The following is a 27,372-nucleotide window of genomic DNA, read 5'->3' on the forward strand; positions in this document are numbered from 1 at the left end:
TTGACAGCCTGAACAAGCTAATACTAACCTGCTAATTCCCATGAGCGACACTTGCTCAAACCCGAGTTTTAGGGATTGCTACTAGGCTTCTTCTGCTGAATTGTAGGACTATACATACAAGGTATATCTAAATATCACTATTCCCTAATCTATTGCATTTTGTTTTCCTGGACACATCAACAATTTTACTTCGACACATTTTCAATGACATAAACCACTTATTCTTTCAGGGCAGTTGGATTAGAGGAATTTGGTACATCTCAAGTCTGAACCTCTCTATTAATTCTCAAGAGCTCCAACGTTTCAATGTCCATCAACGCTTTCCCTGAACCCTCAAAAGAAACCATATGCATTGCCATACTTGATGCAATTTGGCAATCCTAGAAACAACCTCAAGTTTAATCGTATACAACTTAACATCACCTAGGTCCTAAAACTTGCTTCCGACATTATTCTAGATTGGCACGAAGCTCATGAAGAAGGGTATGATACACCTTCATATGCAGAAGGGAATGAGAGTGATAGTACTAGAGACACGACCTGGGTAGGTTAAACTTGATTTGGATACAGCTAGGCAAAATCACAGGATAGCACACAAAGCTGTGGTGGGCAGGGTTTCAAATGTACAAGCACTGGAAGGTTTTGTTAGAAAAAAAAAGGCTGATGCACTAAGAGGGGATTGGCGATGGAATATGATAGTTCGAAGAACTGAGTTTCTATAATAGGGGAAGGTGACGTCAAAGATAGTAGCAGCATTCACCAGCAAGTAGGACACTCTTTTTGTGTCAGGAGACCTATTTTTACTTTTTTGGATAATTCTTATTCCGTTACATTCAAATTTAATTCTGAAAGTGTAATATTCTAGCTCATAAACTAGCTAAATGGCCATGGAAAAGGGGATCTGTTGTAGCAGATGAAGTTCCTCCCGACCTTATTTTGCATCTTGATGGCAATGAATGAAAGTAGGAAGAATATAAAGACAACATTTTGGTTTTATAAAAAAAACCTGAATAATAACAAAAGATGTCAAATCAAATTAAGAAATATTTTCAAATTGAATGAATAAATAAGTATACGATATGAAACTATGCACAAGAGGAGCTGAAGCATTCTTCCCACGGTCACAGCACTATTAACTTTCAACTTCACCCTAAAACAACCAGTGTCTCCTCCTAGGTCTCTGAATCTGGACATCTGCATTAAAAGGAGATGCAGGAACACCCATCTTAAATATTTTTTGGATTCCAAGATGAAACCTAAAGGTCATCAGAAATCATTAGAAAACCAACCTTGCATTTCATATAACGAATTGTAATGTACCTCAGACCAAAAACTCAGCCATAATTCTGCATGGAGAAAATATAAAACGCGCAAGGAGATGAGCTATGTGCAGAAACAGCAACTCAGTTCCTAGTATGCACAATCAGAATACTACTTAAAAAAGAGAGATCAGACCCTCCCAAGTTCCGGGCACTCTCCTCCCAGGGGTACAACTGAGAAGATCACAGATTAACCTGGGAATATTATCAAAAGGAAAATCTCTCCTTTTACTCCCCGATCTAACTATACCAAATATAATGAACTTTTTAAGTTCATAAAACTGAGACATCCATGAACAATAGCCTAGAAATTGTTTACTTAACAGGCTAAGGTTTCAATTTCATTGATTTTACATGCAGACAGGCGCCACATTCATGAAAAATAAAGTATACACGTAAATATATAAGCTCATGAGCTCATCGCTTTCTATCAGGATTATGTCCAGGAATATGCCAATGTGACCATCGTGTGACCAATAACAATTTTCATACAGACGCTGGGCTTCATCTCGCTAAGATACAACATTAATTCTAGGCAATAACGCTGAATCAAAAACTCAAGAAGAAAATCATTTTCCTCTACTAAAGTGACCAAGAAATCAATGTAAATGATACTGTTAATAATGTAACTTTCTAAACTTTAAACACATGTTGTATACAAATGGTTCTCTTACCACGTTGAGGAGTTTGTCCCTGTGGATTAATTTCAACAAAGCAGGTATCTCTAAATGAGGTTAAAAGGCAGACCTTTGCTCCAAACTGCAGATAGACAGGCAGCATTCAGTTCCACTTTTCCTAGCTACCCTTAAAATCCGAAAACTTACAGCTCTTATTGAGAGACAACCACACAGAATTTGCATTTAAGATGTCAAGTAATTAATTTAAGGCATAAATCAATTCTAAAAAAATCTCGACAATAAGCAGTTGAACACGAAGATTTTTGTAGAATTGAATAAAAAAAAAAATCATAAAGACAAAGTTGATAAACAGAAATCTTCTTTTGGCTTATATCGGCTTTGTCAGGAGGCAATGTAAATAAATGTGAAGATCACCCTCAGTCTCATATGAAGCAGTGTTAACAACTGAAGATATCAACTTGGATAGCTACCAGTGACGAATGCAGAAAACAATCTAAGACTCCAAGACACAATATGTTTTTCTTTCTTTCTAATAATTAGAGCTTTATTCCTTAATCCCCTTAAATTCCTTCTTCCCTGGTGAAGGTAGGAATTGAACCCAAGAATGATTTGCTGGAAGTACATGGTCCTTCAACAGTTTATGTTGGCTAAATATACTTACATTGGGAGACGTTTTGTGAGAATGATCTCCACGGTGGCAAGATCATCTCCACACAAAAATCAGCCCTTAGTTCAATGTGCAAGTCCACTTTTTGGCAGTTTGAGTTAGGGATGTCAGTTGAGTATGTCATCCTAAGTTCCCCCACATAAATATCCTTTGCATAACTAAGAAACAAACCTTGTCAGCCGCTGCTTGTAAGGTAACATGGTCTCCCCATTCACCAGACCTGCGTTACACAAAAAATTAGTCCTGGAAACACAGTCCATCCGTATCCTTGTACTTAATACAGTTCAACATCAGAATTAAGAATCAAGTACATGCAGTATCATATACTAACTGATAACCCTAAAGAGACAATCTTACTTGGCCATTTTCTTGTAATAGCGTTTGTAATTCATGGGTACATAGCTTTCATACAGAGAACGGTAGTCTTTAAGCTGTGACAACAAAAGAGAAGGTTTATTTTAATAGTGGCCATTTTCATCGAACTCCCTTCTTTAGCATATATATATATGGACATTGTTACAGCTTTAGTATTCTGACCTGGTCAATTAAAGTTAAATTTGGTGGGATGCCCAATATAGGACATGTAATCGGTATTAAGTTTCAAAATGTTTAGAAAACCATGACATCCTATTTCTTTTATGCATAATATCAAGAAGTGTCATATAACACATCATACAAACTACCATAAGAGGATAAATATATCATGGATCTGGTTTTTTGGACGTCCTTGTTGTTGCAGGTCACGAGCAACAGGAGAGAGATAATGGTACTGGGATGGAGAATATTGCTGTCCAGGTGAATGTGGACTATCATCTTGATAATATGGCAGTGGTCGAGGATGATGGGGATGTACACGAGCTTGACAGATCTGCTGATTGGCATATCCTTGCCGCAGATGATGTGCAAAGTGTTTAACACGCTCCCCATACTCCCATTGGTAGTCATCATAATCGAATTCTGGATATATAGAATCCATATCTGGATTATGATCAACAAAATTACTATGGTTTGACAGATCATCAGAGTTGGTCCAACTATCCTCCCAATCTCAATCATCCTTACTCACATTGGTCATAAGATCCTTCTTGGCAAAACTCCTCTTCGTCGGACTGATCATAATATTCATCTTCATCAGAAAAATCACTATAGTATTCCTCAGCCTTGGAATATGATTCTCGACATGTTTGGATTTTCATGTATTGGCGGTTTCCATAGGAAAGAATGGGCTGATCACCATACCATGAATCATGGTGGTGTTGGGCACCAAGAGCAATATATGGTTACTGGAAACCACTCTTGGGAGAGTGCAACTCCTGCTGAGGCGATCTGGATTTCGAGACCTCCAAGGTTTGAATCGGCATGACACTCACTTCGATTTAAAAGAAATTTGATGGTTTGGCACTATATCTCTATTCTACCTCTTCTAGAATTCTCCATAACAATTGGAGAAAACGTTTTTGCTTGAATACTGTTTGGCGAATAGTAATGTGAACAACCAGTGAACAGTGTTTCGATGAACAGTGCCTCCGTGAACAGTGAATTCTGCAAAACTCTCCCAAAAATCAAACAACTCCAAATTTGATGTATCTTGTTAGCAGAAATTTCAACAATCAATAAACATCAAGTAATTTTAATAAAATAAACACCTAAAACTAGGATTATACCTTCAAAAAAGAAGATCAATTCTCAAAGAATTAATATCCAATAATAACCATCTAACAATAAAGGCCTAGATGCCTTTATCTAATAAACCTTGTTCCTAATTCTAATTGAAAACCAAAATAGAAACCATACTAAAAACGTATTACTAAAACCAATTAAGATTAATGAAATAGAAACTAGTTACTAATTCTTACACTAATAACTAACTATAAAATAGGAGGCAGCATCTTGATATTAAGATGACATCAACATGTTGTCATCAATGCTCATGCATCACCTTCGAAAGCAGCAAGAGAAATCAAATAAAAAATGCAAATTAAAAAATATATATATTAGAACTATATAAACTACCACCGGTACTCTTCTCTATGCTCCACTGGACTTTTAAAATATATTAGTACAAAAGAAGAAGAGAATGTTATAATAAACAATTGGAGAGAAAAAGTTTATAATCAACAAAAAAGTACTCCGATATAGACTTTCTGAGAAAACAGATCTAAGTTACATTGACGCAGAAATGTGTGTCGACGTCCTACATGGATACAGAGTGCACACAGCACCCTAATGCATCCCGACACTGGGACACAATTGACACAGTCTAATATATTATAAAAAAAACATATAAAGACTTCAGAATTATAATTTTACGAGACTTGGGACCAAAAATGTCTATGCTGGATTGCTGGTCATAGGGCAGTTGATAAAATGCACTTTATTGCCATTAAAGAGGGACTAGCAGTGTCTTGACCAATGCTGGACTAGCTGATCACGTTCTTAGGCTAAGTCCAATGGTGCGCTATCCCACCAAATATGACGAAAACTGTGATCCAATGGTGCGTCAAAACACCAACCCGTCAACGCTATCGCTATTAATTTACCTATATATAGCGTGAGTTTTAGCATACGCATTTGGAAGTGGCAGCTAGGAAAGTTGTAAAATTTAGTTTTTTTTTATCTGTATGCCTATAGCACTTGCGGGTGGGAGATAAACCATTGGGTCTAAAACGTGAACCCGCTAACTCAATACACTATTCTATTGTGGTTTGGTGCGATGGCACACCAAACCATTGGACTTATCCTTAAAGCATCATTTCTTTCTCTGCTGGGTACGATTCTTATTTCTCTCTATCTCATAAATCCAGGACAATCGTTTCCAATATCTTCTTCTCTATTTCTATCTAGACTTCACCAACTGATTCATTGGGTTTTCTGGAAATCAGGAATCTCTATCTATCTTTTTTCCCAAAACAAAACTGCTTTTAATGATCAAGGACATCTTCCCTGATTAAATAGGCTCAACTTGTTGCAATAGAGACTATTAATGCATTTCTTTTATTTTTCACCAGATTTTATTGGTGATAATTAATATTTTCTTGCTTGATCTGCCCTTTGGATCTGTGTTGACACTTGTTTTTTACATACTGCCATGTCCTCGTGACTTAGCAATAGATGTATCGCATCACTGCCCATACTCGTGATGGTGTCAGTATCCTCCACGCCTAAGCATCTTAAGTCCTAACTGCTCATCATATGAGAGCAGAAGCTGGTAATATGGAACCCACATATGAATCCTACAGAATTCTATGCAGATAAAGTAAACCACAACACTAATAGAGAATAATGGATTCTAAAAAGCATCGACATAATTTACCTGCTTGACTATCTCCTTCCGTACATGCTTATGATGCTCCGGAGACTTGTACATTTGGTCTGAAAGAGCACGAAACTGAAACACAAAAAAGGGGCAGGTCGGGGGCGTGCAGGAAGAGAGAGAGAGAGAGAGAGTAAGAATGGATACACTTCAAAGACTTGAAAGAAAAATTACAAAATTTGTGTCCCGTTAACGTACTAATAAAATGTTGAGGAAGCTTACACACCTGACAATTCCCATCCCCAGATACCTTCACTTCATATAAGCCATAGACATTTAACCTGCCAAAGAAAATGATGAAGAAATTCAATATTAGTACTTTGTATTTCTAAAAGGACAAAAGAAAGAAGAGGGCAACATAGATAAAAAAAAAACATGTAGACCAGTGCATAGACTTCGCATGTGTTTGTGTGTTCTTTCTGTTGAGCATGTCTATTATAAAATGGGGGCATCCAACTCAAAACCAATTGGTGATGAGTAGAGAGGCCCCAAGATCTTTATACTACTATGCATGGCTTGAGATACCAGATGGGGGATTATAAATCTCAACATCTACATAATATACATATTACGATTTAACAAACAGAATGCTAGTTCATCTAGATCAGGTGAATGCTGCATAGAAACTGTGGAAGAGGAAATAGCCAAAACAAATAGGACTAAATACACTTCGCAGTTGATATATGCCCTACAGGAGTCGGTTAATTTTTCGATGATCCATATTAACATTTCTCAACTTATTCTGAAAGATCTCTTCCCTTAAACCTGAGATCTAACAAACGAGCATTTTTTTTTTTTTTTTTGCTCGGTATAGATGAAATCTCATTAAATATGAAAAGAAAGTAGGCCGAGAAAGCCTACTATTACAAAGAAACAAAATAAAACTAAAAACATAGCCACAGGAGGCTAACCCGAGAACTACAAATTATTCTACTTCTAAATACAAAAGCCTATCCCATCTCACCACAAAATACTCAAAAGAGATACTCCTAAACTCTTTAAAAATCTTAGACCACTGAAATAATAGTCTTAATAGATATGATAAGCTCCTGCTTAGATGCGGAAATGCCTTCAAAGTGTCGATGATTTCGCTCAATCCAAATACCCCACAGAATAGCAAACGGTAATAAGCGCAAAAAACGATTGCCTGATGAGGTAAAAAGACCATGACCCCAACCCTTCAACAAATCCACCACTCGCCCAGGACTCACCCAATAAAAACAAGACTCTAAATGGAAAGAAGACCAAATGTTCTAAGAAAAAGGACACAATTTACAGATTCACCATCTTTCCTACACAATTGACAATAGTTAACAATAATTTTTTTACGCTTCCGAAGATTATCAATGGTAAGAATACGCTCTAAGGAGACTGTCCAAGCAAAGAAAGAAATCTTGGTGGGGACTTTAGCTCCCCATATGACTAGACTGGGAAAAGAGGGAATAGGAGCACAACGATTATGAGAATTTGACCAAGTAATGGTTCTTTATAATATCCTCAATATAAACTTCAGATCAATCAAAAGAAATTAATACTTTATCTAACTAATGAAGAGTTTATCATCATTTCAAACAGGGCCAAAAATGTAGCTAGAAATACTCATTAATTTTGAGATCATCATTTGTTTCTTATAATCTGATATTTATTTGAGGGAAATGTTTTAACTTTTGTATATAGATATAAAACCTTCGTCATAACTGGAAACATAGGTGAGACATTACTGAAATTCCACACAATCTGATTTATGAATTCTTAACTGTGGCTGTTATAGTTCTTTTCTGTTATGACTTACGAGGCACTCCAGTATTCCATCCAAGCTGATTTACTATCATTATTATAACCTAGGTTACACTGACACGCCGTATCGGACACGGATACAAATTGTCGGACACGGCAAAATATCAAAATTCGAGGTTAATTACATGCAATATGTGTCCGACACGGACACGTGGATACGTATCCGACATGGATTTTTTTCAAAATATGGCGTGTCCATGTAACCTAGATTATAACATAATAAACATACATCATTGTGAATGGAAAAGGTCTTCTGGTCATGCCAAACAAATCATATTAAGAAACTTCACAGTAAAGTCACTTCCCATTAGGCTTTGTGGATAGTACAGATAATGACCGGAACTTTAAACGATAACGTCAAACCTTAGTTAAATCTCCAAAGTTTCATTTCTTTTTTTGTTTTTGTTTTTGTTTTAACGATAATATTATATAATTAAGAAATTACATCATGCAAAAACTATATGAAGCTAGTTCCCAGAATCATAAAACCCTAATCAGTAAGCTTTTAAAAGCTTGAAATGGAATAAAACATTGCGCCCTAGGAATTTTGAAATGCACCATCATTCATTGTACAAATAATTACAGGATTTTTGACCTCATATTGTTGAGAAAAAATAATTTCAAGTGAAGCTACTAAAACTCTCCGAAGTAAATATCTGCAATGCAACTAAACTTTAATATGTGAGGACACAATATCACGTGTTTCATAGAATTGCACGATGAGCCATTGGCACAACAGTGGTGAACTTTAGCATTGCCTAGGGGAATTTTAACTCATGTAAATATTTAAACCATACAGGGCAGCAATAATAGCCTGCGGAATGGTTTCTCTAAAGCTGGTTATGGGTCCATGGTCAATACACTTTGTGGCTGGTGACATAGCTGTTGGTCCAGGTGGACCAAAGCAAAAGTGAGTCTTCCACCCTAAGTTACATTGACATGGATAGGTGTGTCCGTGTCCAACACGGATACGAAGTGTCTGACAAGGCGAAATATAAAAAATTGAGGTAAATCACATACAAAATGTGTCCCACACGGACACGTGGATACGTATCCGACACATGTTTTTTCAGAATATAGCGTGTCCATGTGACATAGGGTAGAACGTGGCAACACATGTCAGGTTGTATTTTTTTAACAACTAGTTGCATGGGTAATGATAATGATAATTAATAGCGATAATAATAACATTTAATGATAATAATAGAATTACTAATAATAATAAATAAAAGTGGTTCATAAAATGAAAAAAAAAAGCACTTCAGCGATACTATATACAGTTAATACATGTGTCATACTAATGATAACATCCATTCCTCAGATTGTGACCAGCATGAATATATTGTGTTGATTTTCTTACTATGTATAAGTTTCTTAACTGGAGTGGAATATATCTGCCTGTGTTGGCATTATTAACTACTCCTTCGCCAGTCCCAAGCTGGGACAGAGGAAGATTGCATAAGCCATAGCGACATAAATTTATCAAATCTCTAGGTTACATTGACACGCCGTATCGGACACGAATACGAATTGTCGGACACGGCAAAATATCAAAATTCGAGGTAAATTACATGCAATATGTGTCCGACACGGACACGTGGATACGTATCCGACACGGATTTTTTTTCAAAATATGGCGTGTCCATGTAACAAATCTTCAACAATTTCCCAAAGACCAAAGCATGGAAACTAATCAAAATTGGTTTTCTCCACAATTTCGAAATTCTTAATTTTTACAAGAGAAGATGACCATTGAGAAAATTCTCAATACCAAAGCAGAAATTGAAGGCATACCTCTGGAGTAACCGTTGGTGATCCAAACTGGCATCACTGAAGTTGGGAATGAAAGTGTTTATCCGAGGCACATGCTGTGATTTTAAAAAATTAGATATATTAATAGATTAAAAGAGCGTATGAGGCCACCAGAACAAAAGATAATGAAAATTTGGATTTAGTAGTATTTGTAGCAAAATTAGTGACTGTTCATGAGGCACCTTGCATGAGAAATATCACAATTTCATACAAAGGAAAATCTACACGTGTGTAATGAAGAATTAATAAACATATACATACCAATGATTTATAGTTTTGTGCAAAGTCTAAGATAAACAAAAAAAAGGAGAGTTGCATAGAGCTACGAACTAGAGAGATACAAATCATCCAATCAATATAGAGATAGGTCAACCTAAATGGTAGAATGCACATTCCTACAACTATGGATCGATGGACGGGTAATTGATCCACCATATGTACACACACACACACATATTTATAGGGGAGGGATCCATATACAACACTTTTTATACAACAGTTTATACAACACTCATTTATAAATTGAACTAAGGGCTAATACTTTGTGGGTATGTGTAATACCCCTGAGCGTGGCCCGAAGAGGGGTATGATGGAAAGGCGCCTAGCGGAATATGGATAACAGTTACACCATGGTGTGATCCCACTTCGCTTAAGCAGCTGTCCAAAGATCCTGGCTATGAGTAATTGATTCTCCAAATCCTAACGTTGAGGCCTTTTTTGGAACGTTTGTTAGTTAAACGTGCTCGGGCAGGAGTAGTCCAAGGATGGGTGACTTCCTAGGAAGCTGTTGTCCGGAGTCCGAAAATTCCACACTGTTAGATGACCTCAGTGACTAAGTGGGGACAATATCGACGTGGTAAGATGCGGCGGTCATTACAGTATGATCTTACCACTATGGAGATCATATCCACAAAATTTCATATCAATCCAAAATCTCTAACTCTTTCAAAACTTGATTTGAAATTGTTTCAGGATTTAAAATTTTGCAACCCACTTTTGGCATCTTTAAAAATTTCTAAATGAGCCCATTTTTTGCAAGGATGTTCTCCATAGTAAGAAAAAAACATTCACAAAAAATCAAGTCATAAGTAAATTTGTAGAGTGAGATGGAGGCCATTGTATAAACTGTTGTATAAAAAGTGTTGTAATATATATATATATATATATATATATAAGGGCTGGCTACGTCGACAGACAAGAATGACATACGGATTTGACATACGCAATCCAAAAGCAGACTTGCACATTGCACTAAGGCTGATTTTTTGTAGATATTACCTCCCTACCATGGATCTCTACCAAAAATCAACTCAATTGGATGTGTCTAGTCTTGTCAAAAGAGTGCTAAAATTCTGGACCGCCAGATAAATTTTGAACTTGAACGCTTTTGGTAGGGTTAGACATGTTCTAAGGAGCTAATTTTTTTTGGAGGTGATCTCATCCCCAAAAAATCAGCTCTTAGTTCGTTGTGTAGGCAGGTAGGATTGCGCATGTCAAATCGGTATGTCATTTTTGTATGTTGACGTAACCGGCCCGATATATATATATAAGTTTTGGGGCACGCACGATGCGCTTTTTCTAAATCAAAATCCTTTCATTTACTTGTTTTCAAAACAGATATATAAGTTTTACAAAATTAGGATGGTTTTTTTTGTAGCAATTTTCAATTTGGGGTGAATCATAATAGAAGGCAATTTTCAAAAAGAAATCGTAGCAAGGTCATGATTTTCACAGTAGGGCCGTAGCATACTAGTAATTATCATAATTATAAGTGAAGCTATAGAGGAAAATTTGGGGTGGTGTTATTGACACCCACCATTTGTACACACCAATACAAACTTTGCACCCACTTAATTATTGAACCCACTAGACACTACAACCAAATTTTATTCTTCAAGCTTGTCTCTTCCATATACTAGTTGACATGGTTCTACCACGTCTTTTTCTCTCGGAGTTATTCACTCACAATTCATTTTGTTAACAAAAGAGAAGGTGGGTAATCTAATAGCTCTATTATATTATATTATTAAATCGGTTTTAGGATCTTTTGCAGAAGTCTGTGACAATTTTTGTAAGTTACCAAAAAACAATGAAACATACCAAGGGAATTAAGAATGTAATTAAATTCTCTAGCTTTAAGCAAATTGAAGAATTATGGGAATGACATTTTGGATTTTTGAAAACCTTTTGGGTTGTTTGCTAGAAAACAAGATTTACAATTCTTATTCAATAGGTCCCCAAATGAGAAGAAAAACCTACTGTGCGTTATTCTTAAGTGCATTTTTTAAACAATTGGAAGGACAATTCTGTCACGGAAAATTGAACAACTTGAAGTGGTTTTAATTATAACTAGTTTTGAGCACGTGCCACGCCACGTGTCTATGCCAAAATTAGTTTGTCCTGACCAACTTTTTCAAATATGTGGGGCCCACAATAGATAATCTTTAAAAAAAAAAGTTTTTTTTTTAAACAAAACCAAAAAGTGAAAGAGTGGGGCGAAGGGTTTGACTTTAACAAAAAAAAACTAAAAAAAGCTTTTTTGTCGTTTTGTGCGAACGGTATTTTCCACGGCGCATTCAGCTCACTTGCCTACGTCTCTTTATATTGTAGAATAGATTAAGGTGGTTCTCAATATCACCACCCAAAATTTAAACAAAAAACTACCAAGATTCTATTGCATTAAGAGCCCAAAAATTGGCTGAAAGTGGCTTGAAGAAAATGTTCAAGTATTGTCAACAAATACTTTCATAGTCAATAAGCCAAAAGCTTGTTTGTCAGAAATTTTCAAATAAGCAGAAAATCATGACAAAGCACAAAAATAAATAGAAACACCAAATTGATCAAAATTAGGAATGAAGCACAAAACAAAACACCAAATTGATCAATATTATGGACGCATAAAAACATCTCTTTTCTGAACCCAAAGTCATATACCTACCGTGAGATTAGATTCTATGTCCTTATACACTAAACAGAGCCAAAAATCTCCATTCTCTTCAACCAAGTTATCTCCACCAAGTTTTACTCTGCTGCAAGTCCGGTTTGGGTTCTCTGTCATTAATGGAAACCTCAAGGAGCCTACGATTCGGGAATTATGGAACTTTCCAGATTTGGAGATCCATTTAGAAATTATGGTACTACAAAGAGATTTGGTCGGATGGGAGGGATGAAGGAGAAGAAATGTGCGGTTGTTGAGAAGGAGTGGAAAAATGCCAATTGTTGGCTCTTACTAGTGAACCGGGATGGGAGACTGACATGTGTACCATAGAAAAAAGAAGGCTGAAGTGATGAAAATACCCTCATTACATGCTAGAAATTTCAGAAACTTGAGATGGCAGGTCTTGCAATTTCACTGTTAAATGGAAATATAGCGTGTACAACAACCAACTATTAACTACCCAATATAAGGCTGACATGTGTTTATTGTGATTAAATTTGAGCCTGTGGTTAAACCACTGTTCACGGAAGCGTTTTTATTACAAGTAAAAATATATATTGATAGTTTAAGTAGAACAGGTGGTGGTTGTGTTCTGAAAATAGTTATCTAAAATATAGGACAAAGTGACAAGTAAAAATGGTGGTTCTTTCTGCATTAAGATATTGGTGAGAGAAGAAATAAAATTAGGATAATTCAAAATTAACTCGTAACTTAGATAACTACAATGAAATCAAGGTGCTTCTATAAATTATAACGTAAAAATGTGCCCCACAAAATTACTAACAGACAAGCAACTTACAGGAAGAGGTGCCAAGTTAGAAAGGCGCCCACCAATTGAACCATCCAATTTATCATACTCCTCTGACAGTACAACAGCAATCATCCGGTCATCCTCTATATCTTGCTGATTGGTAAGAGATGTAGAGCTAGAACACCCACCAAAACTATAAGTTCCATTTCTCATGATGTAACTTAGCAGCAGTTGCCGGCTTCTTCAAGAGGCAATGGAAATTTTGTAACTTGTCCTGCTAATCTGGAAACCCAAAAGCACTTTATAGTCAATAATTTTCAATTTATTTTATTTTCCAATTGGCGAGTCTTTTTGTCCTTTGTTGATATCAAATAACAGATAATTAGTAAACAGTTTATGCCTAATAAAAAGTTAAGGGTACAATCAGAAATAATTAGGATTTCCATGATGCATTAGTGTCTGAGTCTAACAGTCTAGTTTAATCCATGCAAAAAAGTAACCATATTTCATACAATGTCAAATCTACTGACTGAGGTTTGTTAGACGCCTTGTTGAGATGAATAGTTTAGTCCCACATGGGATGTTTAAAGCCTTGCAATATAGTTTAAATATTCCTGAGAATCTCCACTCATCACCAATTGGTTTTGAGTTGGATGTCCTACAGTATAAGAGCGATATCAGAACGAGCCCGTTTACTCCACGTAACCCAAGTATGTGATCCAAGTGTTAGGCTCAAGTAATGCCACACGTGAGGGGGGTGTGTTGAGAGGTTTAGTTTAGTCTCACATGGGAGTATGGGACATTTAAAGCCTTGCAATATAGTTCAAATGTTCCTCGGCCTCTCCACACTCATCACCCATTGGTTTTGAGTTGGATGTCCTAAAGTAAAAGACACCTCTTGAGCCAATTATAAATGTAAAATTGTATTTGTAACAAAAACTTTTTTGAAGAGGTATGAAAAGCTCTTATCAAATCAATGTCTTGGGAAGTGGGAATAAATATGTTTGATGTATAACTCCTCCACACGCATACACGGAAAGGAGGAAAGACACACCTACCTACCTATTAATATATGTTATAGTGCTTAAAGAATTACCAAATACTGAAGTCATACATTTAAAAACTTACTTTATACCAGCAGCATTATGAAATATGCCATCACTGTGTACACACCAAATCAGCCAACAAACTGCATGTAGAACTAAACCGATCATAGTCATATCTGTCTTCGAAAGCTTGAGGTGGCAAAAAGTCAAAAGCTTTGTAGCACCAAAGCCTGGGGCTGGTCAGATGTTCCACACCTCATCCACCATGAATGATTGCCATACCAGTTTTACAAAATATATCAAGCAAACAAACAGGAAATCGTCTCTTCCTCAGAGGACAACACACATCTATTTGTAATCACCATCTCCCTATGCCTTAACCTGTCCAGTCATGGATAGCACTATAGGGAAAAAACTTCACCTTGCAGGGCATACAAACCTCCCAATTTGTGTTGGTCGAAAATTGCTTTACATCAAAATACATTTTTTTCATTCTCCTCCATGACTTTCCAGTACACCAATATTTCTCAGAATAGCTGTGTAAAATGTATCCCTATGTCTTGGTCATATCTTTGAGAAATATGTTACATACTCGGTAATGGTTATCTCATCAACCTGCCAAACACTGATCAATCCCAACGTGAAAGCCTCCATTCCCTCCTTCACGTTATGTCACAGTGTGCCCCTGACCCGAACATTTTAGGCAGTTTCTATTATTGTAAGCACTGATTTTCATATATATATATATGGGGAGGGATAGAGCCACTCCCATTAGCGCCACTCCCAAGCCACTCCATCGACTTACAAATTGAATCAAGACCCGATTTTTTGTGGATATGATCTTCTCACAATGGATAGCATACCCACAAAATTTCATCCTATTTGGATATGTCTAACCTTGTGAAAATTAGTGTTCAATTTTGAATGTTTATCTAACGGTTCAGAATTTTCCGATTTTATAATAACATTTGATTAGGTTACACATATTTGAATTAGTCGAAATTTGGTAAGCATGTTATTCATGGTGGAGAGATCATATCTACAAAACATCAACCCTTAATTCAACGATGAGATATGGTTTTGTACGTTTTGGGAGTGGCTATATATATAGATATAGATATAAGTGATACAAGGCCAAAACTTAATAAGGTCATATCCTCTTTCTCTCCAAACTTCTTCTCCATTAACATAGTTACAGTTTCACTGTTATTTTTGGGGTTATTTTTAATTCTGAAAATTAAATATATCAGCTCCAGTTTTCTCAAAACAAAACTGTTGTCAGCACCAAAGAACAAAAAAAGTTGATTGACAAATCCACCGCACATTTCGCTTTCGAATCATATTCCCGCATTTATTGTCTCGGGATCTTCGCTATTACAATCGTTATCATGGGATAATTCTAACAAATTTCCGAACTGTGCAATTTAATAGGTGATTAATAGGTGCTATAAGCTACTTGACCGATACGATTAGCTAAAAAAACCCGGGTCTAAACGGGATCGATTAATAGCCCAATTTATGCCAATTAATAGGACGATGTAGCACAAATAGGCATAAAAAGAAAAGGTTAAAGACCAAAGAAGTTACGATATAGAAAACCCAACTTAAACCACTTCCTCACGATACTAGGCTATGATACTACCAAGAAGCACATTGTATCCACTGAGCAACGGCACTTTGGAGTCGGATTTTAGCTTAAAGAGTACAAATTTTCTAGAAAGCTGTGTAAATTCCGCTATCAAATCTAGAATTCTAGGAACGCTTTGCCCTAGAAGCTCCTCTTCTTTTAGAACAGTAAAATGACCTAAAGCTCCTTGATTATCTCATATACTAAAATACCCATAGATAAAATGGCAATACACACTCAATTCTTGATTAAATTTTGTGTTGCCTATAAATATATTTTCCAATAAACGCGATTTAAAGAACAAACGGATACACAATTGAATGGAAAGAAACAAAAAAGGAAACGTACCACCCAATTTGATCTTTGGTGTAATCAGGACAAGTATGTAGCAAGTTGTTGTTGTTGTATGTAACGCCAAGATTTTCTGTTTTTCTTGGAAAGGCTGGTTGGAGAGAGAGAGACACGAATAGTCTTGTATAAAATATAATAATAATAATAATAATAATAATAATAATAAAATAATAATATGAAAGACTTCGCGCCACACGGTTGGAATTTGGCTCCAACCGTTACACACCTCGCTGACGAATTTGATTTGAAATGTTGACCGAGCTTAAATAAGGAGAAGAGGTCCAGTTTTTGGTCGAAGAAAGAAAGATTGATAGTTGACTTTTAGACTTCAGTCAGTGTGTCCGCGTATTGCCATTGGATCATCGACGATATCAGAGTTTATGCCAAACTCCAAATTGTGGATCTTTCACCCGACCGGGCTGGATAACAAATACGGACCCACCAAATCTAGAAATATGATGAAGACCAAAAAAAAGAAGAGAAAGATCTATACAAATATGAAAATTTGTTCTAGCAGTTGGTGCCGATTGATGAATCCAATTAGCTGTGTCAAAACCAAGAAAAAATAAATTCCATGAAAGAAAAAAAAAATCAAAGTTATAAACTCCAAAAATAAAATCAAATGGAGGAGAAAAGCCAAAAAGGGCGAAGTATGGAACAATTTTGAAACATAATAACACTAGGTTTTCTCCAGTAATTATTTAAAGACCCTATTTTCTCTAACTCATTATTCTGTTATCCTTTCCATTCTTTCTAAACCACTTCCTAAGCCCCATAATAACTAAATAAAAGTCATCTAACTCAATTAGGATAGGTTAGTGTGATAGTAAATGGTAGACATGATTGATCAACTGATTGACCTCGACATCCTTGGATGTCATTGAGAATGTGAGGAAACATGTGTCCACTGCATATTGGAGTAAGCAAAACCTGAGTGGTAAAAATTATGAGAGAATTTGTGTTTTGACACATATCTGTGAGAGTCTACTTAGGGACGCTCTCCAAAGGATCCAAAAATGGCCATATTTGTACATTTCATCATAAAGTTTACTGCATACATATTCATATGTAGATGTTTTGATTATTGTACATTTATTAACGTAGGTTTTAAAGGAATTAATCCTCGTTCCCTATTAGTGAGATGTATAGATATCTGATATCTAATTTAGGGAACAAGCTAAGCCTTTGTTACTGAGTCGTTGTAATATAGGTAAAGCTTGTGGGTATCTTCTCTGAAAAACTCTCACGATGCTAAAACTTGTCCACTAGGAAATTCCTAGTGGTTTAAGGTCTTGTTGTATACGATTAATGCAATTGCACTCTGCGAAACGAGAATTAGCTTAGGACTACACATTTTTTGCCACTTATATGTTTTAGTGTCTCTTCTTTGCTTGAGGACAAGTAAAGTGTTGTTTGGGGGTGGTTGATAAGTACCAAAAATTGTGTTTTAAATCCCATAGAGACATTACATTTGGCTCAATTATGTGTTAAATAAATGTAAATTAATTGTATTTTTATGTTTTCACAAGTTACGATAGTCAACGATAAAATACACACAAAACCTGCGTTTTAGCACATAATATGGTCGAATAAAGCTTGGTATTGGAATCTTCTGTCTTAGCCGTTTAAAGCTCACAGATGCCAAAATAAAGCTAATGGACTCAACGGGCCAGAACAAGTCAATAGTACCAAAAAGTCAACCAAATTCTGGAGCTCATATCTTTTTATTCTTAACTCCAAATTCTACAAGTAACACCTTGAGGAAAATCGAGCAACAACCTGCTTCTATCTAATGCGGATTTTTTGTAAAAGTCAACTTTCGGGTCTCACTGGTAAAAGCTATGGGTCCCACCACAGGAATGGGCCCCATTATGGAAAGAGCCATGAAACAAGTCAAAAAAACAAACTTAAGCTTCGGAGCCAGCCAAGGAGTCATTTTCGGGTCAAGACTTAGTCAAACTGACCTAAAACAGTCCGAGAATCAGGAGAAAGTTCAAACGGCGACATCTTCTGTCTCCTAATTCTGATTGAAGCATATGACATGTCAAAATAATCAGTGCAGAAAACTCTACGCAACGGTATATTGCTTCTACAAAATGGACATATGGTTTGAAATCAGAGATAAAGCCAAACACGTCACTATTCATCGAAGACAACGTAGATATTTTAGATTTTTTATTATTTAACTTTTTGTAAAGTCAAAAGATGAATAGTTCCAAATAGTGTCAAATAGTGATTACTATTCCTTAAAGTAAAAAAGTTGAATACTGATCAAATCTCAGTCGATGGATAAGATTAATGAGATTCAATCACGACTGTTCATTCAACTATAAATATAAGGGTCTAGTTTTAGTTTTTCTCATTGAATGGTTATCATTCAATCATAGGATTTAGAGTAGTTTTACAGTTTTTCTAGTGTAATGAAGAATTTAATTTCCAGTTTTTAATTAAAATGTTTTTAATTCAGTTTTATTTTATGTTAATTAGAATAACACCTTAGTTATGTGATCTCAGAGTAAAAATTCTGCCCGAGTGAGGATTATCTCCGTTAGGGAAGGTGTTTCGATAATTATAACGATTAGGAATCGAGTAAATTCACTCAGAGATGAGGTTTTGAATCGATTCCACGTGCTAATTTACTCGTTCAGAGATGAAGAGTCGTTATTAGGGATAAAAAATCAATACTAACTCTTTTAACGAAGATATGATTCGCTCAAACGGATTTTCTATCTCCGAAATCCAAAGTCTATTTTCTTTTATTTTCACCATTTTCTCACCTAAATTCACTTTCACAAATTCACGTGATCAGATTAGTTTTATTTATAAATAACGTTTTGCAGTTTTATTGAAATGTGAACGAAATGACAAACCAGACCGCTGTTTTACAGATAAATCAACAACTAACCTTGAAATGCGGTTCTTAGAGTCTGAAGTGAAGGGGTGTGCGAGCTCACAAATGGCCTAACAAGGGCGCGGGTCGCGCTTAAGTATAAATTGGAATTTAAAGCTAAGGGCGGGTCGCACTCGAGTTGGTCTTGTGGAAGGGGTGGTCGCGCTCTGAGTTGCAGAACTCGGTTTAGGGTTTTTAGTAATAAAACTACATGCCGAGGCATTGTATTTATAGTGTGGGGTTGCTAAGTCTAAGGGGTAGATGTTTCCCAAATAAAAAGATATACAAAAACCATTTTTAGGTATAGTTTCTAAACTCAAGAATTCTGTTTCTGATTTTTTAATTTCTAAATGGGGTTTAGGTCTGAAATTCCATGAAATATTGAAATTTTAGGAAATTAAGGTGCCTAAAACTTTGTGGATCTTAATTGGATCAAACAAAGCCCATGGGTGATATATAATGGGACATTGGGACTTATATATAGGATTAGTTTATGAAATGTCGCGAAATATTGGAATTCCATGAAATTTCAGGTACCTAATTACATTATGGATCCCATATTTATAAATCAAGGCCCAAAGAGTCTTATATTTTAGCCTAAGACTTCTATATATGCGATTTAGTCATGCAATTTCATACGTGCATGGGTGTTGTGATAATTTACCACCCCCAAACAATTTGAGAGGGGGGGGTTCATGAAATAGTTAAATAAAACACCTAAACATGCTAATACACAAAAGAAAAACTATATGGTAAGGAGTATGTGATTGATCATGCATACAATGTAACGATACGTGCATAGCTGAGTAATTACATCAACAAATACTAACTAATTAACTAAAAATGCAATGAACAGAAATTGAACTAGGTTACTAAAACAAGTACAAAAAATAACTAGTTATTACAAAACAAAATAATGGAAATCAATTTGCATCACAACAAAAACAAGAAGGGATCTATCCCTGAGATGTAGAAGGTCCATAATCATCATTAGGATGACGACGACGATGCTCATGCCTAGAGTTAGCAGAAGAAGATGAACCTCTAGGCTGGGGCAAACGTTTCAAGACCTCGGCCCTGAAACTATGCATGTGTAGCCCAGTGTTGTTGTTGTTCCTGGTCCATATCAACTTGGTTGGCATTTAGGAGCTGGATGTTCTGATCTAAGGATTTATGATGACATTGAATGGAACCTCGACGCTTATGAATTGATTCATAGAGGTTATGTAGGGTTCTTTGGTTATCATAAAGCATACGCATCCCGCTATGGAGTAATGAAAAACGTGCAAAGTCCGAAGGAGTATGATCCATAGCATCCTCAGCAAAACAAGCAGGATATACATATTCTTCCCCCCAATCTATAGCATTAGCCCTCTCTTCAGGCAATGTCCAGTTCCGTTGGACACACTCACTATACGCCTTGGCATTCAAGTGAGGCTTAACATGAGTCCTATTTGACTCCGACACACAACCCCAAGATAACATGATCTTAGTAACTAAAATAGGTAGGGGTGCAATACTTGTACCTATGGCCATAAGTTCCTCACACAGAAAATCAATGAGGCAAAAACCATACCTCCTATTCTGCAGAATCCAAAAGACGTGTAAAAAAGACAAGTTGATGTCACTAGGCTTAGTAGAATCACAGACGTTCTTGCCTAGCCATTACGTCACAGCCAGCTGGTTAATCATTAAGGACTGTTGGCACGCACAGTGGGAACGTGTGTTGTAGCGGCCTTCGAGCAACGTCTCCATCATTAACTAATGGACTCTTTCAAACTGGGATCCTTGTAAGGTCAAGGTGACCTGTTTTGCTGTAATCCCAGTGATGGATGCTATCAGCTCATGCATAATATACATTTGAACTCCGTTCAAATTCACAAACAACCTCCCTATCGGAGTTTTAAACTTAAACCTATAAAATTTCAAAAGCAAATTCTCATATTAGTACTTATCGGTACCACATTCTATCCCACCCTTTAGCACACATCTCTGTACCGAAGAATGGCTGGAATTGCTCTGCGTTGAATGTGAATTCCAGTATGATTTTTGCTGGTCGAGTCATCTTGAGGTTGAAATGAGAATACAAGTAGGGGAATAAGTAGGGGAGGATGAGGGGAAAGTGTGCCAGAAAATTGAACGAGTTCTGTGGAGTTGAAGGGGCGGTTCGCGTTCTGGTTATGCCTTGGAAGGGCGCGGGTCGTGCTCTATGCGATTTAGATCTAATTTTGTTTGGTGAGGTAGAGAAGAAAAAGAGTGGCGGGTCGCAAGGTGAAAAGGAATGGTTGGTGGGGTGGGAATATCATGGGTTTTGGTGAAATGATAATTTTGGCCCAAGCCCAAATCTTTCCTGGAATACCTATCATGTCCTGCTCTCTCGTAAAACTTAAAACTTTAATTTTAAATTCGTTAGTGTTCCGATTTTTGCGAATGAGTTATGAAAACGATCAACATGAAGAATGCTATCTAAAGATTTAGGAAACACTCAAATCTAACCATGGGTGACACATGAGATGATGGAAGAACGTCTTGAAATTTATAATTGGCATAAGTTTTGTGGGTGAAGAAAATCTGGATGACTAGATTGTGTCAGCATGAATCTATACGACTTAATGGGCATCATTAACAAAGATAGAAAGTTTAGTGAACAAGGTGGGGTGATTACCTACCCCCAAACAAATTTTTTGGAATAGGATGTGATAAGCACCAAAAACTGTAGTTTTGAACCCTTAATAGTATTAAATTTAGGCGAATTATATTTATAATAAATAAAAATTAGTATTGTTTACGTGTTTTTATGTATTTCAGGTCTTGAAACTGATTATGTGCCATTTAAAGATGTTATTTTGCATGGAAAATGAGTCAAGATGATTGTTGAGAGAGTTATATGTTTAAAGCCCAAGAATCAAGAAGAAAAAACATTTTCAAGCCCAGTAAAAGCTGGGAAGTCAAAGTCAATTAAGGTAGAAAATTGATAAAAAGACAACAGAACTTCAAAAGGGCATATATTTGAACTCGGACCTCGGAATTGGGCCTACTTTATGTCAAAACGGCTGGCTCAAAATAGGTTTTCCAATGGATCTAGTCTTGCCCTAATCAAAGATGTAAAATAGACGAAAAAGACACTGAAGTAATTTCCAATAGTAGTGGCCCCTTTAGACTTAACCTAATGAACTTTGGGCTCACATTAGAGGCCCCAAGTCCCCCTTTTTGACACATGCACGAAAATATAACCCTAACCCTTTCATATATAAAGAGGGTGAAGGCTAAACTTAACACTCCTCTTCTAGCTCCCCTTTCTTTAGTGTAGAGTAGGTTAGTACAGTTTAGGGTTAAGTTTTGTAGTGTAGCCTCCATTAAAACCATTCAATACAAACTTTTGTTAAATTTAATTCTTCTCTTTAATTTAATGTCTTTATGTTATTGTTTTAATATAGAACATCCAATGACACAAGGCTAAAACCTCCATTAGAAGGGGTTTATAAAGCCACGTGAGGATGATTGGTAATTAGAATGGTTGTTATTTTGTAAATATCGTTTCAAGTTTGATTCTTATGATTCACCAAAAAAAAAGTTTGATTTTTATGATTGTTTAGAGATAAAAATCATAAGAGTTGAACTAGAGTTTAGAGCCACCATCAAAGAGATTTGTGGTGGAGCTAAACTCTCAAGTTAGTGAAGCCATAATCAGAGATGAGTTGGTATTCACTAGGGATCAAGGAATTCAATTCGATGACTAAACTAATAGTCAATCGAATCGTGTGGTGGATTACCCCTATCTATATCCTTCTCTCATCACTTTAAATCACTATTTTAGTATTATAATTTACTGTTTTCAAAGCCTAAGATTACTCTCATTAGTGAATAGTTTGTTTAGTCTAGATTCGTTTTAAATACGTGCAAACAAGAATGGATCGAACATGACTACTCCCTTTATTCTATGATATTGAGAGTATTATTATATATTGATTAGAATGAGTTTAGTACTGTAGAAACACTATTTTCATATCTACTTTTCTTCTCTTATCAGGATGAAAAAATTTGTTGTGGTGAAAATGTGGGTCTTTTAAAATCAAATTCCCTAGACTTTCTAATTTATCTAATTTTTATAGGTTTTATAGTTTTATAGTTTTTATGGATTAAGATTTTAGAAAATAACAGAACAAAAAGGGTTAGTTAGACTTACCCTCCCCCCCCCCCCCCATTACTAGTTGCAATTAGTGTTGCCCCCCTAGTTGCAAGATCCAACGGCTACGAGATGAAGTTTTTTTTTCAGATGAAGAAACATGACCGTTGGATCTTACAAATAGGGGGGGTATTGATAAGCACCCAAAACTGTAATATGAAACCCCATTGAGATATATAAATTTGGTTAATTATGTGTTTAATAATCATGAAATAAATATATTTTTGTACTTTTGCAGGTATTCACAGTAAACATGAAAATATTGGTTAAACCTGCGTTAAAGCACGGGGAACGACGTATATATGAATTCTTCCAAATCAGCCATGTAAAGCCCAACAAATCCGCACAGAAGCATCAAACTTTCGAAGCTCCTACGTCTTGAACCAGGACTCCGAATGCGACAAGTGAGCTGCTCAGACAATCAGGGCGATGAACTCTACGCATAGGCGGGAAGTTGTAAAATTGCCAAAAGACCGGACCACCACTAGACTGCATGTGGACCCACTATGCGGGCCTGCAAGATTTGATGAGTCATAAATCATGGAGCATGTCAAGACAAAAATGCCAAATTATTGGTGCAAAGTTAACACCTTGCATGTAATTAATTAGATTAGGTGTTAATAGTGAAAAAAGGCAAGGTGTCACTTTGTTTTAATGTGGTGGATAAAAATGAAGTAAATGTGGTTTGGTGTTTCACGTGGGAGGAAATGAGATTTCTTTCAAATGGAGAAGAAAACAAAACAAGGGGACAATCCATTTATTCCCTTGACTTCTTTTCCTTTACCATGTATTATTTTAGTTCCTTAGCTTTAGTTTTTATTTAGTTTTTAGTTTTGAAAAAAATAGCTTGTAATAGTTTTAATGGAGGAAACCTTGTGTTCCTCTTGAAAAATTCTCACTTCTTCATGCAAGTGAGTTTATAAATAGATAGTTTCTTCGTTTTGCTCTCTCTCTTTTTACATTCCACACTTGTTTTAGTTTTAGCCCAAGAATCATGAGCTAAACCTTCCCTTTGTGGGGAGTTAATAATACTCATGTGAGGGAAAATTCTTGCTATTTTGGTTTAGTAAGTTGTTTAGGAAGAACAACTAGACCTACATCCTATCCCAAAATGATAGTTGGTGTAGAGTCTAGTTAGGGATCAAGTGATGAGCTTAGAGATAAGTCATTGCTTTGGTTCCACATACTAGCATGTATGAGCTTAGAGATGAGTCATACATGTTAGGGATGGAGTTTTCTTTTAGTAGGACTTGTCTATGAGTTTTAGGAAGATAAAAATACACTTACAAAAATCAAATAACAAAAGTTATCTTCACATGAGGAGAGTTAACTCTCCACTTTTGTTTTAGTAAAATTTTATTGTGTCTTAGTTGCATGATTACGTAACTTAATGTTTTTTAATTTTTGTGTAGTAAAGAAACCAAATATGTAGTATTAATATAATCATAGCTAAACTTACTCACTTGTTCCCTAAAAGAGTAAAAACCAAGTTGTAAGTGGTCCTAGAAATTTAGGTTGGTTCGAATCCCTACTCCAATTTTATATGAACATGAAGATCGTGAGTAAAGAAAAATATCTTTGAATTCGCACTTTCGCCAAAGAAGAGATTCAAATCTCTAACGTAGCAAAAGACATATATCACCTTTTTCAAGGGGCTTTTACACCATCACAAAGAGGTCCTTGATATAATGAATGGGGGTAGTTTCCTCAGTAAAGGAGCCTCAGAGGCTTATAGGTTTTTAGAAGATCAAACAAAGCGTAATAATAACTAGGGGGGGGGGGGGGTAGCGACGATATCCCCCGCTCCGCTAGTTCTTCTTCAACAGTTAAGGCTACTAGTGTGTTTGAGGTTAAATCCGATCTTGAGCTTAAAACTTTAATTGAATCCCTCACTAAAAAGGTAGAAGCTATTTCTGTTCAACAAATGCCTATCCCTATCATGAATGTAAACTTTATTCCCTGTAATTTCTGTTTGAGTCCTACGCATCCCGACTCTTATTCTCCTCTAGTCTATGAAAATCCATCCGCACAGCCGGACAATGTTTGTTCCATTAAAAGCAAACCTAACGTCCCTTGGAGACAAAATCCCAACTTCAGTTGGAGAAATAATCAACAAGTTACACCTCCAGGGTATAATAATCAAAATGTAAGGATATCAAACAATTACAACCAAGTTCCACCACGACAAGGGCAAGGATAAGGTAATTATAATAATTATAATTATAATAATTATAATGCTAATAGAGGTATCGTTTCGATAAATAATAACTATCACAACCCACTCATTAATAATCAACGTGACATAGTTCCTGTCACACAACCTGTAACAACCACTCCTCCACAACCGGATCGTTTCGACGCCTTTATGCAAACCCAACAACAGATTTTACAGTCCATCCAACTTTTCTTACAGCAGTTAACACAAGAGAACGTACAACCAAAAGATGTGTTTCCAGGTCAAGCTATACCTAATCCTAAAACACCAAACACAGCCTTTGAGGTAAACGGTAATACTAGTAATGAAAATGGAAACGTAGGTGAGTTAAATGCTATCACCACTCTTCGTTCTGGCAAAGTGGTTGATAACACCATAAATATGCCTGTTGTTACACCACCAGTAGTCATAACAAATGAAAACTTACTAGATACAGAACTAGAAACTGAATATCCTACCCTTGTAGAGGTACCAGTTAAACCACAACCTAAGAAACAAAAGGCCAAGGTTAAACATCCGATTGATCCATATGCTCAATATAGAGAGAAACCACCGTTTCCCTAGAGGCTAGCCATGTTAAATAAAGATATAAATTTTGACGAGATTAGAGAAGTTTTTAAAAATCTAACGATAAACTTACCTTTTCTTGAAGCAATTAAAAAGTTACCACAACATGCTAAGTTTCTAAAAGAGTTGTGCACTACTAGGCGTAAGACAAATATTCCTAAAGACGCCTTTTTAACTGAACAGTTTCCAACCTTATCCGAACATAATGGAATCGTTAAGTATACAAGGACCCTTGTCGTTTTACTATACAATGCACCTTAGGGGATACCCATACGACGACCGTGCTATTAGACCTGGGGGCAAGTGTTAACTTACTCCCTTATTATTTATATAAACAAATAGGTCTACAGGAGATGCAACCTACTAAAATGACATTGCAATTAACTGATCGGTCTATTAAGTATCCTAAGGGTGTTGTTGAAAATGTGCTTGTTAAGGTTTAAGATTTCTACTATCTGGCTGATTATGTTATCCTTGATACAGAAGTCGCTAACGACTCTATTCTTATCATCTTAGGGCGTCCTTTCTTGGCAACTGCCAACGTGCTTATAAATTGTCGCGATGGTTCGATGTCCATGTCTTTGGCCATCTTTCTGTTGAGGTAAATGTTTTTAAAACAATGCAACAGTTCCCAAATATGACTGTCGATGGAGAGGTTAGCATGATCAAGAGCTTAGCTCATGATTATTTCGACAACACGTTTCCTGATAATCAGATGCACCAATTTCTTTCTTTCGGAAGTTCCAACATTGACGCCATGACAGAAAAATAATTTTTCACCCACTATCCGAGTGATTTTTCTAACCCACCTATTGAAGAATGTCTTGCATATCTAAAAACTTCTGATGATATAGACCTGAGAGCTCTAGCTGAGCACCATTTACCCACCTTACATTACTTAGTCACGCATTCACCTTCCATCAAGGTTCCCTGCCTTCCACATTTTCAAAGGAACCTTGAGTTTGCACTTGACCCTCTTATTTCTCCTGTGCTTCATGATTTGCTAAGTTCTCCTAGTACGAAATTACTACCTACAGAGCCACCTGATACTTTCATTTTTAGTTGTGTGATTATACCAACCCACTCTACCAATAAATTTTATGATAAACCCACTCTCTCAATTCGTCCATTTCTTACTTCTACAATTCATCCATATCCATCATATCTTCCACAACCATCCATTTTCTCACAATCAGTCACTTGCCCTGCCTTTTGTTGGAAAAACAAGAAGACTTTGCATGCTAGGCTAGATTTT

At 36.2% G+C, this 27,372-nt stretch overlaps 1 protein-coding gene across 8 annotated transcripts; it reads right to left on the minus strand.

Annotated features, from left to right (window-relative positions):
* Positions 1-974: 974 nt before the first annotated feature.
* Positions 975-16,494, minus strand: LOC147515983 (Cysteine proteinases superfamily protein). 8 transcript variants are annotated; one of them, XM_086588708.1, is made up of 11 exons: positions 16,257-16,494; positions 14,364-14,424; positions 13,284-13,517; positions 9,529-9,602; positions 6,164-6,218; positions 5,938-6,012; positions 2,982-3,055; positions 2,796-2,844; positions 1,994-2,078; positions 1,290-1,346; positions 975-1,194 (listed from the first exon to the last, which is right to left on the minus strand). In XM_086588708.1, exons 3-11 carry the CDS (start codon positions 13,446-13,448, stop codon positions 1,151-1,153), a joined length of 678 nt encoding a protein of 225 aa, XP_086444834.1. In that variant the 5' UTR covers positions 13,449-13,517; positions 14,364-14,424; positions 16,257-16,494; the 3' UTR covers positions 975-1,150. The 8 variants fall into 8 exon arrangements, 6 of the variants coding, with proteins under 6 accessions (XP_086444834.1, XP_086444833.1, XP_086444831.1 ...); XR_015210850.1 differs by lacking the exon at positions 14,364-14,424 and having other exon boundaries at positions 2,619-2,844; positions 16,257-16,395; XM_086588707.1 differs by lacking the exon at positions 14,364-14,424.
* Positions 16,495-27,372: the final 10,878 nt, after the last annotated feature.

The sequence above is a fragment of the Coptis chinensis genome, chromosome 2, assembly GCF_015680905.1.
Source record: "Coptis chinensis isolate HL-2020 chromosome 2, ASM1568090v1, whole genome shotgun sequence".
NCBI lineage: Eukaryota > Viridiplantae > Streptophyta > Magnoliopsida > Ranunculales > Ranunculaceae > Coptis > Coptis chinensis.